The sequence below is a fragment of the Poecilia latipinna genome, unplaced genomic scaffold (genome assembly GCF_001443285.1).
Source record: "Poecilia latipinna isolate Pla-1442-1.1 unplaced genomic scaffold, P_latipinna-1.0 Scaffold181, whole genome shotgun sequence".
Taxonomy (NCBI): domain Eukaryota; kingdom Metazoa; phylum Chordata; class Actinopteri; order Cyprinodontiformes; family Poeciliidae; genus Poecilia; species Poecilia latipinna.
Genome location: NW_015112797.1, coordinates 199302 through 219186, shown reverse-complemented (window position 1 = coordinate 219186; position 19885 = coordinate 199302). Strand labels below are relative to the sequence as shown.

Genomic DNA, 19885 nt, shown 5'->3' with positions numbered 1-19885 from the left:
GTGAATGAAAAGCAAGCTGAGTGTACACTTCTGGCAGGTAGTCTCTTCTAAAATATGTTTTTTTTTTCTTCATTTTTTACCCTCAATAAAAGTGTCAGAGCAGTAATTGATTCCCATTTTGTCAAAGCTTTATTCGAAGCACTATTGTTCCAACAGATTTGAGTTTAGCTAGTAAAGTTAAATTCAATAACTCTGATAAACCCTTTTTCTAAGCCAGTTTTCTTCCTCCTGCATTTCTCACCATGACAAATTTCTCTTTTGAATTTTGAGCTCAAAAAGCTTCTGAGCAAAGAAAGCCAGTTTTGCACAAATGGCAGCTTTGTGTTTACATGTAACTGGCAGCAGCATTGCCATTTAGATTTATGAACAGTATCTAAAAAATAGGTTTAGAGATTTTTCTTTCTATCAGTTTAAAAATAGCCGATTTCTATTTCCGTGGGAAAATGCATGACAAAGTGGTCTGAAAAGCATTATTACACCCAGCAACAATATTGTTTTCATATTAATGTGATTTAACCTGATTTGGGATGCGTATCCTTGAAATTGAACTAAAAAATCGCAGCAAAATTTAAAAATGGTGGCTTCTGGAATTGGTTAGCCAGAAGTCCATGATCTTGTTTAGCAGATCTGCAGTAAATGATATGTCCCCTTTATGCAAATATAACATAATATTGACATCTTAAATTTCCAACTAACACAGTTAACATGGTTTGCATCACTAAATCAGCTGTTACAGTGTATTCGCAAGAGTTATGAACCTTACATTAACTAAGGACTATCTAAATATTTCCTAGTTTTCCTAAATCTGCCATGTGCAATCATAGAGTAGTTTAAAGTACAAAAAATGTAACAGTAAAATATTTCTTTTGAAAGTCTTCCTCTCTGTGACAATTTCTTTATCTGATTAATCATATAAATCAGATAGTTATATGATTAATATACATCTTACTGATTTATAATCAGCATCAAAATAATCAGCATGAAAAATACATCTGCTTATAAACTTAGTTATTTATATATATATATATATATATATATATATATATATATATATATATATATATATATAATTTTTTTTTAATGGAAATAGTATCTGGTTGAATAGATGAACTCATGAGGCACAGACCAATATTGATTTCAAATATAAAAACATTTTTGGGTCACACCTGTAGAACTGAGACAATTTGACAAAATGGCAACACTGGTAAACATTTCCAATGTTCCACCTTGTGTCCTCCATCCATTTTTAGAAACTACTCGTTAAAAAAACATTATTCAAATTAGCATTTTATTTTGATGGGAAAACTACTAATAGCTATTTTTTCCACAACTGTAAATAAAACAGTCATGAAGAGACTTGTTGTCTCGTCCCTCGGCTGTTGTGAGACGGTTCATTCAACAGGAAAATGAGCATCAGTTTCAGCTGGTGGGGCAGTATAAAGTATAAGGAATGATTACACATCATCCAGCTCCAGTTAATGCTGCACAGGTATTCCCTGTGGAGCCAAAGACAGATGGTGAGGAGAGAAAATAGTTCTGCTGAAACCACAGAGTTTTATAACCCATAGCCTTAAAGAAAGATACAATTTCAAAGTAATACTGCTAAAATTGTTAGTCGTATCCTAAAGGATCCTGTAGGATTAAATTCTATTTTTTCCTCATTTAATGCCATATCATTACCTCTCTCTTACGTCTCTTAAATTAAATCTACTGATGCAAAAGGCATCAATAGGTCTCAGTTGTATGAGAGACAGTGGTAGTTGCTTGGCTCTCTTGACTTTTGCCGTTTCTTTCTTAAGAGCTTCTGCCAAGCATCCCTCCGTCATTTGCTTCATTGAACTTTGCATTCATCGTCAGAGCTGAAGCTGAGGAAAGTCCAGCGCTGAGCTCCACAGGGCATGCATCAAAATCCAGCCTTTTCTCTTGGACCACTGAACGTGTTCAGCCCTCCCATTGCATGTGGACGGTTCATTTCTCCATTGCACTGGAGGAGTACTTCCTTATGGGACGTAGCTCTCAACATGGGGAGAAAGGAGACGCAAGCCTCTAGATGTATTACAGAAGATGTGTTATTTCTAATGCTACAGCAGTTGAGCGATAAAGTGTTGTAATTTTTCTGCTAATCAGCAGAGGCGCACCGATCAGAGATTCTGTTGCTGATTTTTGATTACAAATTTTGTGAAATTTTGTTAAACTGATTCTGACTTCTTTTTGATAACTTTAGATGTATAACTACTTTTGTCTGCTTCCTGCATTCTCTGAAATGTGTCTGTCTTAAAGCTGGTTTATTTCTGCAGATAGCTGTAGGACCACAGGGAGAAAGCAGAGGAGCTTTTTTTTCTCACAGATTACAGTTTAAACAATTATGAAAAAAGTTATTAAAAAATGTTTTTGTTAACCTGTAAAAAACATTTTGGTTTTTGTACAACCCCCCTCCCAAAATGTATCCCAGTGTGTCCCAATCAGTTTGATTGAGATACACTGACTATCCCAATCAGTGTAAAATGCTCTGACATAATTTTTGTTTTCAACTTTTACTTCACAAAACCCTGCAATTTGACTGCTTTATATAGACTTTGTATCTCGACTGTATATTTAAAGAGAAAAAAAAACTATTATGCTCTAACTTATAGATTTATGGATTGATTTATTGTAACCATATGGGAAGCTGAAGTGATCTTTCTGATCTAAACATTCGTTAATTATTTATATTAGGATCAGAAACCAGATCAGACTGTTTAACTTCCTGCTGTTTGCAAAACAATATTAATTGTTTCTTTAGCAGTCTAAAGAAAATGCCTCCAGAGAAGGAGCTTATTACTTTTGTTTGCTTCTAATTTTATTTATTAAGACCTTATAGGCACTACAAGTAGCCAACTGCTCTTCACTGTGTAACAGTTTCCACATTGAAGAATGCTTTTATCAGCTGATTAGGGACATTCAAGAAATGCAAATGATCTCTCGGTGCATCTCTAATGATTAGTTTTTTTTTCTACTTAAAATTAATACTAAAATGTCTAAAGCTAACTTTTCATATGTACAGTAAGTGATGCATTTTTGTCTTTCAACCACAACCTTAAAGGAGCCAGAATACTCTAATGTTTATCAGAGAAGAGCAAGACGCTTGCAGAGAAGGACAGGGCTCAAACAAAACAAGGTATGGAAGCGTACAAATGAGAGCAGCAAGAGTTAGATGTCATTTGTCCCACTCTTCTTTAGAAGTAGTTCCATAAGGGCCTTGGTTTCTTTGTCCCCACACCATCCGTTGTGACGCTCTTTCTTTACCTGTTGATTGGTATCGCCTGGTGATCACATTCTGTACTGGCATTTTCATGTTTTTTATTGCATGCATGTCTCACACTAGCTTCATATCCATCTTTCCACCTGTGTGTAGAAATATAGCAAAGCAGGCATTCCTTGAGACTTTGCAGGACAACTTGATTGAGATGGACATTCTGGCATCAGCACGCCACGATGCCTCGTACAACGACGGGTATGTTGCATGTTTGCTCTGTGGCTCAGAATCTGCTTTGCCATGAAAACAATGAATGCCTGTGCTATTTTTCCATCAAACATCCTCCCTGTTTGGAAACACTGTCAATCACTTTTGTGTGTCTCCTGCAGTGCTAGAATGGGTGTGTTTGTGTCTTCAGCTTTGATGCAACTCGCCTAATTTGCATCAAGTCACATTGTTGGGTTGTACCGTTCTTTTAGTAATGTCAAACATGGCCGCTTTATGAAACTTCAACTGCTAAAATACGATGCTCAAGCTATTTGTCTTTGAGATTTACAAATAAAGTATGGTCTCTTTGACTTTCCACATCACACATTGTAAGATGACATTCAATCACACTCATGTCACTGTCGCTCGGGAGCGTCTTGTAAACTTGTCACTGAAATGGCCTTGACAATAGTGCTGCTGTCACTGACTCTCTGATGGGCTGATCATACGGCACTTGGACACGGAGAGCTACACATGTTTTCCTGAGATAGTCAACCATGCTCTTCAAGGGCGAATAAATCTGCTTTTTACCATTCTGCAGCTTTATGTGCTTTATCTCCCCTCTGGACAGCCTTGACAACCCCACGCTTTACCTGAAGTCACACTTCCTTGAATGCGGTCACTAGTTGTGAAAATTACACTGCTTTGCAGAAGTGTTCTCACTTTTTGAACTTTTTCCCTTCCTGTCACAATATAACCACAAACTTCAATATAGTTTATTGGAATTTTATGTAATAGACCAACAAACAAAATTTACTCTCTTATTCCCCTTGACTTATTATATTGTAGAGCTGCCTTCTTTTACGGTTATAGGCTTTTGCTGTATGTCTCTTAAAATTTTGCAAATCTAGAGATAAAGACAGACTGAACAAATGCTAGCACTCAGTGGTGTGCACTGCTAACTAAAAAAAGTTTGTTGCGCTAATCCTAAAGCACTAATCGTAAAATATAGTTTCATTGATTTTAAAGCACTGCACCAGCACAGTATTTAGCAGAAGCTAAAGGGCTAACATGCTAACTTCAATTCAAATTATATCTGTCCTAGAAAGTCTACCACAACTGAACATCAATTTAATTTTGTTTTTTGTATGAAATAAAGTTATTGAGGGAAGAATAAGGAAACAAAACTGCTGTGAATGCCGTCTTCACCCACTACAAAATAAAAACAAAAATAAACATCTAACATCTTGAAGAACGCTCAACAGTTGATGGCCAAAACTTCAACAGACCTAGAACTTTATTCAACTGAAAGTTTACAAAAAACACTTTAACTTTATCTGGAAGACTTAATTTAGGGGAAGTTAAATGTGCCAAATGTTTCCAAAAGTTAGCTAAATTGCTAAATAAAAATTAGCTCTGCTATTAGCGGATTAGAGGTTGTGAGCTCACCACTGCGGCTTACTATGGGGGTGAAATGTATTATTAGTTAACATCTAAGAACTACCTTTTGCCCAATTACATCTACAAGTCTTTTGGTGATGTCTCTACCAAAATGGAAAATTTAAATCTACACAGCATTCATGATTTATATGGGCAAAGGGCATGGCATGATCATGGTTGAGCACAGTATTAGTTTCCATGACACACAGCAGTTTAAATGTAGGCTAAGCTGGTCCTGCAGTGATCAGAGCAGCTTCTTTCATAGCTGCCCTTGATTGGCTTGTGGCAAACTGCATATGGAACTTAAATGGCTTTCCTTCAGCAGTGGCTTTCTTCTTGCCACTCTGAAATTCCAGCAGCAACAGGTGGTTGTGCAAACTGTTAATCTGGTGAGGAGCTTTATATAAATTCACAGCATGCTTTTCAGATCTGATTATGTACTGCAATATGTTTGCAATATCACAGAAAATCCCAGTAAAAACACTGACGTTTGTGGTTGTAACGTGACAAAATGCGGAAAGGTTGGTTAAATACTTTTGCAAGACACTGTGTATACTAACACACATTTCTTGATTTTAATGATCCATTATGTCTTTACATCCTCACTTGGAAATAAAATGACAGAAATGAAAGATTTACTTGAATTTGAAGGCATCCTTGGGTATCGCCTTCTGTCAGAGTAACATACAAAATGTGTTTTTCTCAGGCATTTCCTGTTCAAACCAGGTGGAACATCACCAATGTATTGCACAACTTCACCGGGGTACCCTCTGACCTCCAGCACGGTGTACTCGCCTCCCCCACGCCCTTTACCTCGAAACACCTTCTCTCGACCTGCCTTCAGCTTGAAGAAGCCCTACAAGCACTGCAACTGGAAATGTGCTGCTCTCAGTGCCATCCTCATCTCAGTGACGCTGCTGCTGCTGTTAGCCTACTTCGTTGGTGAGTAGCGTGTGTGTGTGTCTCTTCACTGATGCGCGCCCCCCCCCCAAACCCCAACCCTTCACTCGCACGCAGACACAGGATGAGTCCGTTCTCTGCTGTATTTCTTTCATCATCCGTTTTAATGGTGTTTAGTCTCCGCCCGGAGCTCTACAAACACAGTTATATGGAGGCTTATAGATTGAGTCCTTACTCACACAAGTCGACAGAAAAAAAAAACATTATCATTCATAGATTTGGTCGGTTGAATCTGCAGATGGGCAACCGGGCGTCTCGGTCTCATGAATAGGCTGGGTAGGAAATAGATTAAAAAGACATCAGCCATCACTCGAGAGACAGGGGCTGCGAGTTTAGAATATTCATCTTGCGGGGTGTGATTGACCAGCTCTCTTAGGGTCCCAGCTGGATTAGAGGCATCAACTAAGTTACGCTATTAAATCAGTTCTGCTCAATTTGTCTGCTTCCATCCTATGAGGAATTGATATTCATATCTGAGGATGCAGTCTGCAGTTTGTCTGTGTGATCTATTTGCTGAGGGGATAGAAGTATTGGTGAAAAAATCTTAGCATTTAAAAATGAAAAAGGAGGTCCAAACAAAAGAGAGTACAAATCAAACACCTTCTGTTCTATATGGCAGATGATATACAGTGATGGTGAAAAGTTTAGATTTTCACCAAAGGATTGAATGGTATGAATCTCTGACTTTTTTTATGCATTTAAACTTAATTTTTTAGGGTGAAATGACTACAGTGTAGAACTTGAGTGAATTTTTGTAGTTTGAATTGATTCTGGATTTTTTTCCTCCCCACTATTTGAAACAATTATCCACAACCTTTAGTATATATTTGGTTCAATATCAATGGCAGAGTTTATTTAAAATGGACAGTTTCTTGGCATGGATCCAGCTTCAAAGCATAGTCCATACACTTTCAATAGACTTCAGGTGCCAGAAGCTTAATGTTAGCCTACATTAAAGACAAAAAAGAAAATGAGGTGGACTAGTAGCGGTTGCCAACATCCACAACAAGTCGCTGTGGATTATTGTCTCTGCTGCCAGAAAGCTGAGATGTTGGCATGTCTTGACAGTCATAAGACTGGGATAAATTCTATTTACCCTTATTGGTAAATACACATTTTATTTAGTCTTTTGAATGAGATTTTTGGGCAAACACTTATTTCTTAGTCAATCTAAATTGATGTTAAACTTGCTTCGCCACAGGCAGCGACAAACTAACTCAAACCTCTGTGGTAACAACGTTGTTGGACTGAAAATAACAACAGATGGGTCCAAATTAAACAAAAAGCGGGTTTTGCACCTTGTGAAAATTTTGTTTTAGTTCTTTTTACTGTTAACAAACATCTTGACTGATTTATGCCTGCAGGATGAAAACAAAGACCTTCAAAATCAAAAAGAAGATTTATAATATTTTCTGTAGAGCAATAATTCCAGGCAAAATGGGTTCAGATCCTTATATTAATTTATAACACATTTAAACAACACTTGACGAAAAGTTTTGACTTTTAAATATGCGCTGTATAATTTTTTTTAAATTAGTAATTAAAGTTCTATGGAATCCCTTGTTGTAAACGCAAGAAAACAGTTAATTCCCACTTCCTTTTATTACATTTTATACTATAAAAGTGCATCTATTTCACAGTGAATACCTTCTTAACATATAAATTGTGTCACTATTGAATCCAATCTCCCAGAGATAAAGAAAGAAATAAAGTAGCTGAATGATGATGGGGCTGGAGTTGATTTGCATGAGGGGAATAAAAGGCAGATCCCTCTGTACGGCCTTCATCAGGGAGATACATTAATTCTTCTTCGAGGACATTTGTTATAGATATTCATTGGGCTGTAACAATTACAAAAGCTATAATTTCTGCTTCACCTTGAGGCTAAACAAGCTAAGATCTTACTCATTCCTTTGTTGGCGGAGCCACTTAAAGAGTTTAATTTAAAATTAAAAGCAGTACAAATGTAAAGTGAGAACCAATGCATTTCTTCTTGTGGCGATTATCTATTAATTAGGAACAAAAGATGTGGTTTTGACTTGGGTTTTCAGTCTGTACGTTCTGCTTGTGACCTGGCCAAAAGCCAAATCATCCTGACAGCTCCTAATCAGACAATGCAATTACACCTCGACCATCTCCTGTTACAGCATGAGTAAACATGTTGGAGACCAAACCCCACCCTCAGATTGGAAATTTCAATCAAGAACAAGAGGCATTTTTAATTAAAGGCTGATGAGAAAATACATTTAATTTCAAGTGCAGTTAATTATTGAGGCCTGTAATTGGGACCTCTGGATGAGATGTCTAATAAAGCCAATTACGGCTCATGACAGATGTTTTGACTTCAGCTTGGTTTTCTTTTTTCCACACAGCTGGGTAAATTGACCCATTTTGAAGTGCAGAAAAGGTCGGGAGTTTTTTGATGGCACTATTTTCTCTGTGGTTGCTTGCTCATTAGCACATTTGTTATACGTTCCTCATTTTAAGGTCATCAGTATCCTCCTGTGTTCACTTTCATTCACCATGGGCATCCAGTCAAGGACGAAAAGGTTGGGCCCCAGAAAATGTTTGACTTTCTGATCCTCAAACTCAAAAAAAAAACATTTCTTATAACACAGATATGTACTTTGTAATTCAGAATAAAACAGTTTGATTCCGCTTCATTTAGCCAAAACCTAATAAAATGTATCTTTTTATAGATGCAGCTTCATGAATTAAAAAACATAATTGAAAAGCTGATTTATTTCAGTTGTTCATTTCAGAAAAGTGAAACTCATATATTATATATATTCATTATAGATTTCCATCATTTATTTTAATTAGTTTAGATGATTATGGCTAGTAGCAAATGAAAACTCAATTTTCAGTTAGAATTTTAAATATGACCCACTGAAAACCAATTTTAATAGAAAAGTCTCACTGTTTGACTGTGTAATGACTTACACAATCACAATGTATATATCTGACCTCATGTAGGTCCAGGTGACAATCACAGTGCCGCACACAAAGATGTGTCACAAAAAATAATTACTTTAGAAGTTGTTTACAAAGAGCTGTGTTTAAGCATTTTAATGGAAATTGAAGTGGAATAAACAAAAAGTTAGTTGACCACGGTATTCATTTGCCAGTTTTAACAGAAATTAAACATTACAGAAATGACAATGAAATATTAGCAGATATGAATGTTCAAAATATCTCCCTATGTGTGGAATAAATTACCTTTTGGATTAGATGAATCGTTTGATAATACTTTAATCAACTGAGATGTACTAATAAAACATTTGTTGTTTGTCTAATGTTTTCTAGATTTCATATCAATTTAACCATACCAATATATTAATAATAGAAAAAAATTACACATTAACAAAAAAGTAACTTTAAAAAACAAAAAAAACAGCAAAATCAGGTGCAACTGTGAGGAGTTGCAACAGTTTAATTGCACTAGTATTAAGATGTGAATAGACATTGGCTGCTTTCAAATAAAAGGTTTCCTGTCATTGACAGGCATATTGATTATTGATGTCTGGGTGTAATCCAGTGGACTAATCATGCATTAATTCCAATTAATGAAATTATTCAATCTAATTCCATTCATTTAAGAGTAAAGTAACTCTTACAAGAAGAAACAGACTTTAAGTCAAACTTCGATGTTAGTGTTGTATGGAATAGAATAGAAATATCCTTTATTGTCCCTCAGTGGGGAAATTCAGGTGTTCTGTTCCAACAGCAAAGTGACAGGGAAATTTAAGCTTGGAGATTCAAACCTAAATATAGTCTGTTAAACTACTGATACGCTGTTGGTTGATGTGAATGCAGTTTAAACTCAAGACAGTTTTGGAGGCAGGTTCTTACCGGTTTAATGTTTTGTTTTGACAGAAATACAACGCGGCACTTGCTGCCTCCTATAAATTGCTGGTTGAAGAGAATTTACAAACATCACCCTCCACATTTAGTGGCACCCCTGGCAAAGATTAATTTCAGCTTTTATTGCAGTAATATAATTTTCAACTTAAAAAATGATTCATTTCTCTGAGTGGGTTTTGGTTTCGGGTTTTTGTCTTCACCTGCCTTCCTCCATGTGCATGGTGGCAAGTTGAGCTTGGGAACTGTGTCATGTCATATTTATCACCTTGGAAATTGTGGATTTAGAGACTTCTAAGCCATGTGGTTAAAAATACATGTGATTTTTTGGTTGATTGGTGGTAGGTGCAGGACTTCAGTGCTTTAATTTCAATTAATTAATTACATAGATTTAATGCATTTAAAATGTTGACACAATTAATTATTGTTGGGGTTTTTTATGGCTGGAACCTATGTATTTGTACAATGATATCCACGGATGACAAAGCTGCTTCTCTTGTCCAAGCGGGGCAGATATTTAATCTGATGGGACTGTGGAAAGACGATTCCTTAAACATTTGAAAACTGAATTGCTATAATAGCTCTTTGCATCAATTCGGTTAAGTAACCTCAATAATAGATTAAAAATTATAAATATACTTGATAAGTTTATATGCCTGTATATTCGATAATTTAGGAGCAACAATGGTTATGAATAGAAAATGTTGCTTATTTTTTCATTATATGAATTGCTATTAATTATTTACGGTCCCTGCAATTATCTCTAAAGGTCCACAACTAGCTTTTATATTTTCATCTTTAGATGCCTGCATTGCATTTAGGTTTTAACCTGGAAAATGACAAGAAAGTTTCTTGTCATTATTGCTTCCTTTGAACTGTGAACCAGTTAAAAAGTGCCATGAACAGGCAACAGAATCATTTACTGCTATGGCAGATGACCCGTGCGCTGACTTCCTCAGATTGACCTTTGTTCTGTAATTGGCACATGGCATGACCCAACTTCGTGCTGAGAGATAAGCGAAAGGACGGAACAAGGTGTACTGACAAAGCAGAGATGCTACAAAGTGCAGTCCTCCTCACTCAGACATCTTTTCACTGCCTTCTGTCATTCTTGGTATTACATCCATTTTAGGCTATCATCAGAGGGCTTGGCAGTGTTTGCACAGTTTCTTTGCCGTTTCTCCTCCATGCTCTGCTCTTAATAAATACCTAGTAGACACTGACATAAGTCTTAAAGAATCCATTAGACTCTCCAGGGACGAATGGGGTAAAGAGTACAGCTCAGGAACACTTGATTACCGAGACATTTTGAATGACAACATACCTGGTGATTTTGCAAAGGGTTCAGCAACATAGTTGTTTTTTTTTGTTTTGTTTTGTTTTTGTTTTATTATTTTATTTTGTCAGTCAATATAATTCAACAGATCAAAAAGAATATCTTTTGGGAGCTTACAAAATGACAAACAACACCATCTGTCACTCCCCTGGTTGTCTTCCACTGACACAGTCACTTCTTCAAGCAGAATGAGCAGAGAACAGATGCTGGTACTGCAGCTGAACTCTGTTGCATTTGTGTTTTCATTGATAGATATGCACCTAACCTCCAGTTTGCCTAAGGATGTGGTATCAAATAAGGTTTTTGTTCATTAGGATTTTTCTTGGTGAATGTGTATAGAAAAGCCAATGCTTCCCTATATGTATTCTGACATTTCACACACAGAAACCAGACAAAATAACCTTCTATAACAGTCATTTCTACAGTGATTGTGTTTGCTAAACACACTTATTTGTCCATTGCTGAAAACACCTACTTTCAATCCAGACTTTCTTTCTGTGATTTAGCTCGTTTTGTTTTTTTTTGTTTTTTTTACTTTGAACCTCCACAATTATTAGCATGCCTGTTTAACTTGCACTGAAATATTTCTTCACTTCTCCAACACATAACTGTGGAGGGTTTCTTTTCTTTCTTATTATTTTCAATGCTTATCTAATTCTATAGTGGTCCTAATGCTCAAAATGCTTTTTACGTATTTATAAATTGAACAGAGGTTTTTAGAATGCACAAAAGCAGATGCTTTTAACTTTAGCATAATTAGCGACTAGTAGTTAGCCACAGTAATTTCACAGAGCCTGCCGAAAAAATTAACCAGTCCAGGACACAGTTTGTTAAAAGTGCACATTATAACAGGATGGAATTGTGGGGAGGCTTAAACGTTTGCTTATGGTTGGATTGTGTTTTCTTCAAAAACAAAAAAATCATTCCCATACTGTAAATAAACTTATTAGGGTTTACTTATTTATTTTTTAAGCAGGAAGAGTGGCATAGCAAATTAGAATAATTGATTTTACTCTCAAGTTTCCGTAATTTGGCAGTTATTGTTTTTCAAGCTGCTGACAATATATGGAAAACCTTGCACATATTTATAATTTTGTGTATTTTATATTTATTCATTTATTTTTTATGTATTATCAATCAATCAAGTTTATTTGTTTAGCACACTTCAGTCACAAGGCAGTTCAGAGTGCTTTACATCATGAAAACGTTAAAAGCATCATAAAACATCAAACAGTTGTAAAACCACTAACAAACATTACATTTTGTCAAGTGCCATCATCAAAATCATCGGTACTTATCAAATATGCTAATCAATGTTCCAGTGATTATGGGTCGAAAACAATTCGAAACAGGTTGGTGTTTAGCATTGTCTTAAAGTAGCTTAGTGTTTCAGCTGTTTTGCAATTTTCTTTCAGTTTGTTCCAGATTTGTGGTTCATAAAACTGAATGCTGCATCTCCATGTTTAGTTTTGGTTCTGAGAATGCAGAGGAGACTAGAACCTGAAGACCTGAGTGGTCTAGAGGGTTGATACAATGACAGGTCTTGAATGTATTTTGCATTAAATATCAAATATGTAAAGATAAAAATACAAATGTGATATCACAGTCTTCAGTTTCTTGTTAAACTTATTTGAAATAGAAATGCTGTAAGTGTTAAGTCACAGTCAGTGAGATGGAACATCTTACAGTGAGGTGTTTGAATGTCATTTAGAACATTTGGTTTAGCTCTAAATTTTAGGAGCTCATGTCATTATTTTATTATCACTTTCATTTTTAATCTTTTTAGCATAACCAGAAAGTGTTTAATCAACAAAAAGATAAGAAAAGTAGATGTTAGGTTTGATTCACTTGCTGATTGTCAGATGATTCAGATTAGTCAATTACAATTCAGGATAGAAAAATTAAGTTTAGGTGTTAAAACATAAAATTTGACATCATTTTATTCATTGTCCCAGAAGTACTTAGAATACACAACCTTAATTTCTCTATAGACAAAAAAATTAAATTAAATTAAATTATCGCATGCAGATGTTTATTTTGCCCCAGCTGGATTCTAAACTCTCAAGTAGTTTTCTGATTAAATTGTGTTGCTATTTGCATTGGAGGCTTAAGTGGACCAACCAAACAAAGACATGGCTGTATTGAGTGCATTGCCTTTTTCTGCTGACTGTTGCCTTCTGCGTTGGCTTTTGCCTTGGTAAGCTCATCTTGTCCATTCTCTTATTGGTGATCTGTCATGGTCAGCCCCTCCTCCTCCTTGCTGTGCTCTGCTACCATTGTTCTAAAGGACATTTCTTTTGTCGACCTTGTAAAATATCTTTGTGATTCATCTGCTTTGTTCACTCAGAACACCCCGGGTTTCTCTCTGCTGATGCGTTTTTCCCCCCCCAGGTTTGTCCTTTGGTTTTGTAGGGAAGCATAAAGGTAATAGGGTTGGGAAAATGACAAGACACAGAGGATTGACCATGCCAGTGTTGGTGTGGAGAGACACATGTGGTCCCATGGGCTTGTGATACAATTCATCCTGTAATGTTAGTGCTCAGCACTTTGGAGAAAGAGCCATTAACCATTGAGCCGAGTCACGCATTCTTCTTCAATAAAATGTCATCCACTCTGGTTAATTTTATGGAAGGTGATTAGTTTACTCAACGGAATGCATTCAAACTATTTCTGTCTTGTTTTGTTTAATATTCCAGCCATTCACCTTTTGGGGTTAAACTGGCACCTCCAACCCATGCAGAGACAGATGTACCAGCTGTCAGAAGATAATACAAGTGGCCTACCATTCCCTACAGACTTGAGTTTACCACCGCTAGGCAACACGGGGCTGGAGATACCAGATCACAGGGGAAAAGATGACAGTAAGTACACTCTTCTGATCTTTCTTTTCAGTTTTTCATGCTATGCCTTGCAAAAGTGCAACCACAAACTTCAAATTAATTCACTTGGACACTGTGTGATAAAAACAAAAAAACACAAAAAATCAAGGAATAGAAGGTTGTTAAAGGAAATCTGCAAATTATTTCTTTTATTGTGAGAGATTTTGATAGTTAACACCCTTCACTGGATTTCATTTAGATTTTTTGGGGCAGAGAAGTTGAAAACATGCTCGTCACATTTTTTTCTAATTTCTGTTTGTGAAAAAAGTTCAACTGTATGCCATTTGTTTCCTAATGTTGCAGAAAATCCCAATAAAATGCACAGAATCTTGTGGGTCTAAAGTGACAAAATATGGAAAAGCTCTACAATACATTTTGCAAGGCGTCATATTCTGTGAATAAAGCTACCTCAGTTTGTCTGCAGTTTTCCAATGCTTGGCACAGCTCCCAATTGCGCCCTCTTTAGAAAAACACTCAACAGCAAACAAACTTCTCAAATCTTAGTTTACAGATGGCATTTCAGAGCTCATGCAAGTTTGTAATTATTTTGTCATCCAGCTTCACATTGCGCTTGCTTGTCTCCACGGTATGCACAGAGATCTGCATTGTAATCCTATAAAAGTTGTTGTAAGTGGGAAAGTGTTGTTTGTTCCTGGAGGGAGAATATGGGGCAGCTTAAGGGATGGAGTATCCAGGGGCTGGAAGGGGATTAGCCACTCTGTCCCCTTCAGAACGGATGTGATCCTTTCATCTTCCAGCTTGGACTGCCTTTCCTGGCAGCCAAAGAAAGAATGTGCTCACCCTTTGGTACCAACTGCTCAAGTCAGGGAAAGTTTTCTCTGCTCCACTCTTGAGCAAATGCCCCCAGATCTGCACCATGTGATTTGCCACAGGCGGACTACAGTAGGTGCAGGACAGGTTTATTATCATATAGATGAATCCAGGCGTTGTCTTTTTCATTTACCAGACAGCAGAAAACTGTGTTTAGGTAACAACAAGGATGACTACAGCAAAACCCCAAAGCCTGCACAGCCACAACTGCAGATAGCAAATCAATGATTGCAGTTTTTTTTAAATAGTTTCATTTTCCACTGCCGTCACCAGCAACTGTGCTCAACTACCTAATGTATAATGAAGATGATGCACAGCACAGAGCCCTCTCTTCCAAACTTTTCTTTCCATCATGTCAGTATGTTAGTTGCAGAACAAAAATATTTAACTATAAGAGCCATTATCACTGGTCTCACCTTATAATTTATTTAAACAGTCTGATGAGCACACCATTAATGTGCTGCATAAATACACACACACACACACACTTTCCCTGCATGTGGAAACTGAGCTAGCGGGTTGTAGTATTATGTAAAGCCCCGATTGGGGAGTTGGGGAGTGTGCCCTGCCTTCCCTGATAAACCCCTATTGTCACTGATGGACTTTTGAGAGGACTTCCATCTGGTGTGCCACGTGTAACCTAAAGCCGTGTCTGCTTCCCTGTCCTGGGGGGAGATTGTATGGATGTCTGCTGTAGCCAGCATTGCTGCTGAAATTAGCTCATCTACAGAGTCAAACAGATGTTGCTATTTCCACTGAGTCCAATAAAAGTTGTGCTATGGAGCATATGGGGGATTTTTTGCAGGTAAATTCTCTAATACCCAAGCAGGTGATAGCAACTAAGTTCCCTCTTTACTATAATGACTCCTTTTTATTCTCTGTATTAAGAAGGACGTTTTTGAACAGTTTTTCCTCACCTCTGTCCTGTATTATTACTCTCTAACTGTAACAAAATAATAACTTTTGTTACTGTAAATATTTCTTAAACACAAATATTCCAATATTTTGGTTTTTCATTAAACGAAAAGTCAAATTACATTAAAACAGATCCATTGCCATTTAAAAGCATTCTTCCCGTTTAAACGTATTCACATATTTTTCTCAATTACAAACCCTGTATTATTTAGGGTTTTATAGGTGCAAATATTTTGGATAAACAAATACCGTAGATGGAATTGACATTCAGCATCCCTTACTCTACTATAATTAAATTAATAACATTTTGAATAAAAATGTTTTCATAAGCCATTTGATTGTAGAGTCCGTCTTTGTGTTTGTTTGAAGGTTCTATCAAGGGTTTAGTCAGAAGTTCATTATAAAACATGAGTGAACAATATCAGGAAAAATATCTACATAACACCATCCTCTGTGTTAAACTGGTGGTGGCAGCTTCGGCTTTAGTTTTTAATTTTTGTATTAAAAAAAATGCATATATATTTTTTCATGTTCGATAAAATTGTCCTGACAATAGAGTATGAGACGGATAATCTACAAAAAAAAAAAAAAAAAAAGCTCCTCACCCCCCTATCAGAGGGCGTATTGCCATTTGCAGAAACACACCCTCAGTCAGAAACAACCAATCAGAGCCTGTTCACATTTTCAGGCTAGTCGATGGTTTTCTCAGATCTCCCTTTCGCAGCTTTAATAGGAAGATGAATGGAGGGTAGACTTGGAGTTGACATTCATCTTCCAGCAGGATAGAATCCTTAACATGCAGTCAGAGGTACAGTGAAATGGATTTCATCAAATCATATTCGTTTTTCAGATTCTGGACTTAAATCTAACTGAGAATCTGTGGTAAGACTTTCCATTTAATCTGACAAAGCTTGAGGTGGTTGGTATTGAGGAATGGACAATAATTTCAGCCAAGCTGATAAACACCCTACAAATCCTGTCACTGCAATTGCAGCAAAAGATAATTCTCCAGAGTTTTTACTCTGGAATGCTGCCACACTTTTGAGATTTCTATTTGTAAAAGTAATTAAGAACCATGGACTGTTTCTTTCACGTCACAGTTATGCTGAGAAAGTTGAAAGGTTCTAAGGGTATGACACCGTTTGCAAGGCACTGTATAAAATGAAATTCAGTCAGATTTTTCTCACTTATATACCATCTTCTCTCCTGTGTAACTGGTAATCACTGTCAGTGGTCAGAGAGATCATTCATTATATATTTTTTTTTCTCTGGCTGTCAGCAATGTGATTAAATGTCTGTGATATGGTCAGACTCTTTCCTCCGCAGACCGAACCTCACCGCTCCTCTGCTCTCTGGACTAATGATGTGATCTCTTTGACCGATTAACTCTGTGTGCATTGCAGGCAAATTGGACAGCTTGTTCCCGGATGACAGCTATATAGATATGGGGGAGATTGACGTGGGTCGCAAGTTCGCCCAGCAGATTCCTCCTGGTATCTTCTGGAGATCGCAAGTCTTCATCGATCATCCCATGTACCTAAAGTTTAACGTTTCACTCAGCAAAGATGCCTTAGTGGGAATATATGGAAGAAGAGGCCTTCCTCCGTCACACACACAGGTGGGAAATATTAAAATACTCATGAAATGTCATTTCTATTCTATTTTTTGTAGTATCTGTAAGTTTTGTAAATGTGCTTAGTATGCAGACTGGAAATGTCTGCATAATGAGCAGAAAAGTATGGAATTTAATTTTATCATTTGCAAATTTGGTTAAATCTGTGGTACCAGAATGTTTTTTTGTTTTTTTCTTTCAATACTTACCACGCCTTGTATGGTTTATATCTTTCCCTTGTGATTCAGTATGCTAAAAATAAAAATGATTCTGTCTTAAATAATTCAGACATGGTTGGCATCAACACAGAGCCAGCATTTTGGGAGACCTTTTTTTACAATAACATCGTACCTCCATCTGACCAACAAATAAATATGGCGCGGTTTGGTGTTTCGGTTTTGGTAAGACCAATATTGGCTTTGTTGGATGCACATTTTCTCTTGATCACTGATGCAAATTTACCATGTTCGCCTTCGTGTGGACTTAGCCTTAGTCATCTATATGATTTAGTTGTCAAACCATTGGCAATTTAGTTTTCTTTAGCACAGTTTGGGCTTTGTTTCCGAATCTGCTTAACGTCAACAACTATGACCTCAGAATCTAAATTGGATTTCAAAGTTCTGTACGATATGCAGTTCATGTAGGACATAAAGTTTCCCTTTATGCTGATGATATTTGACTTTCAAACATGCATTGTTATTTTTTACCCACTCAGGTTGCTTATTAGGTTATGAAATAAAAGTGCTGAAAGTTAACTTTGCTTTTAAATTATAAGGTTCTTAAGCTGGACCTGTGTGACCACAAGATCTTAGGTAAAAGTTTTAACTGTAAAAAATATTTATTTTTAAATGAAGATTTTAATGGCAAATGCAGCAATGTCACTACCTTTTTTTTGTATACATCATAAAATGATCAGAGATCATGAATTGTGAATGAAAAAAAATCATTTACAATTCATGATATGATAATCTTGTTCAAAATAAGCACATTTCAGTGTTAGATTTTCAAATACAGCAGGTTTAAGTTCATCCAGAAACCAGAAAAGCTGTGAAATAACCCTTTACTAGTCTGCTGAAGCTGAAACTGAAACGAGTTTCAGCATCCTGTGTCTTTATGAGCTGTTGAACAGAGAGCTACTAAAACCCCATATGCTAATTTTTTGCACTCAGATTTCACAGAATGTTCTACACACTGCTAGGAAAATTGGTCTGGAAAAGTATTGAACTTTAAAATGTAAATTTGTAGGAACCCTGCAACACTATAAAAACAGGACTTAAAATGTCTTGTCTGTTTAGTGGCAGTATATTTAAGAATTTCCTGCACTAGTGCTGTGTTTTTCTTTTTTTACACAGACAGGATTGAATTATAAATGCCGTGCTGTGAAACAATTTACAATCATGGCCACACAGTGTAAGATTCTTCTTCTTTTTCCATTTTTTTTTTCATCCAGAGAAAACAAATTGGAATACTGTTTAAAAAAGGACTAACCATGTTGGAGCGTGTCATGAATACAAACCGCTTTATAAATTTCTCAGTTGTATTATGAATCACCTTCTTTGTTGCAAAAGGAATTTATGGCAGTTTTCTTTCAGGTTCAGTACCATCAATGAATCACAAAGAGACTGGACTCATGAGCCAAGAGAAGAAGATTTTTCTTTTCACTAATTTCCCATCTATGTGTCGTACAGAATGAAATGTTGTATTGTATTAGTCATTTCTGATATCTTGCCTTGCAGACTTTAAATTTCTGCTCTGAATGCAACATATGTTCAGCAAATTGCACATAGCATGATTTTTGTTTGCGCTAATGTCCAATCCGACTTTTTTTTATTTTTTATTATTCAGTTAAAAAATCAGGCTGGTCTTTTTTTCCCCCCTCCATTTTCACTTCAGAGAAAATAATCCAGAGTCGAGTATTCATCCAAAGACTGAGCACACGAGTCAGGATTCCTTTCATTTTGCGGATGAAAACGAAATGCTGCCTCATTGGTATTCATTGACTCTCCACTGATATGAAGCATATCAGAGCAGATGTTATTTGGTAAACACTAACTTTACATTTAATTTCCCCAGCTTTCCGTTTTCAGTTTAATAATTTCAAACAAGACTTTCATGTCAGATATTTGGACTATGAAATTATCACAGCCCATCCAACTGAGCTGTGTCAAGGCTTAACTCAGGCTCCTCTGGAATGATGAGTTATTCATGCACACCAAATGATGCTCTGCTATAAAGAGGGGCTGAAAGCACTGGAGTCTCATGTGTCACTCCTAATGGCATGTCTGTGGTCCATCCATCAGTTCATTCTCACTTTCTGTCTGCAGTTTGACTTTGTAGAGCTGTTGGATGGGCGGCGGCTTCTTGCCCAGGATGTTCACAGTCTGGAGGGGCCTGCAGCTCTACAGCGGAGTCTCGTACCAATCACCACACACGACACGGGCTTTATCCAGTACATAGACTCGGGCATCTGGCACCTGGCCGTCTACAACGACGGGAAGGAAACCGAAACCGTTTCCTTCCTCACCACTCCCATAGGTGAGTGCCGCGGGCTTGGCCTGCTAATGAAACCTGTAATAGCTATCCCTAATCCCTATAATACCAGCCTGCAG

General features: G+C 36.7%; 1 protein-coding gene across 13 annotated transcripts in view; it reads left to right on the top strand.

The window, feature by feature from the left end:
* The window catches only part of tenm4 (teneurin transmembrane protein 4), a 218941-nt gene that overhangs the window by 102767 nt on the left and 96289 nt on the right, over positions 1-19885 (top strand). For 7 of the 13 annotated variants that reach the window (XM_015030418.1, XM_015030417.1, XM_015030416.1 and 4 more), the window contains 6 exons: positions 3083-3157; positions 3395-3493; positions 5589-5824; positions 13736-13900; positions 17068-17282; positions 19601-19811. In XM_015030418.1, the coding sequence (XP_014885904.1) occupies positions 3083-3157; positions 3395-3493; positions 5589-5824; positions 13736-13900; positions 17068-17282; positions 19601-19811 (1001 nt within the window). The remainder of the gene's footprint in view (positions 1-3082; positions 3158-3394; positions 3494-5588; positions 5825-13735; positions 13901-17067; positions 17283-19600; positions 19812-19885) is intronic. The other 6 variants (XM_015030427.1, XM_015030426.1, XM_015030424.1 and 3 more) reach the window with 3 other exon arrangements.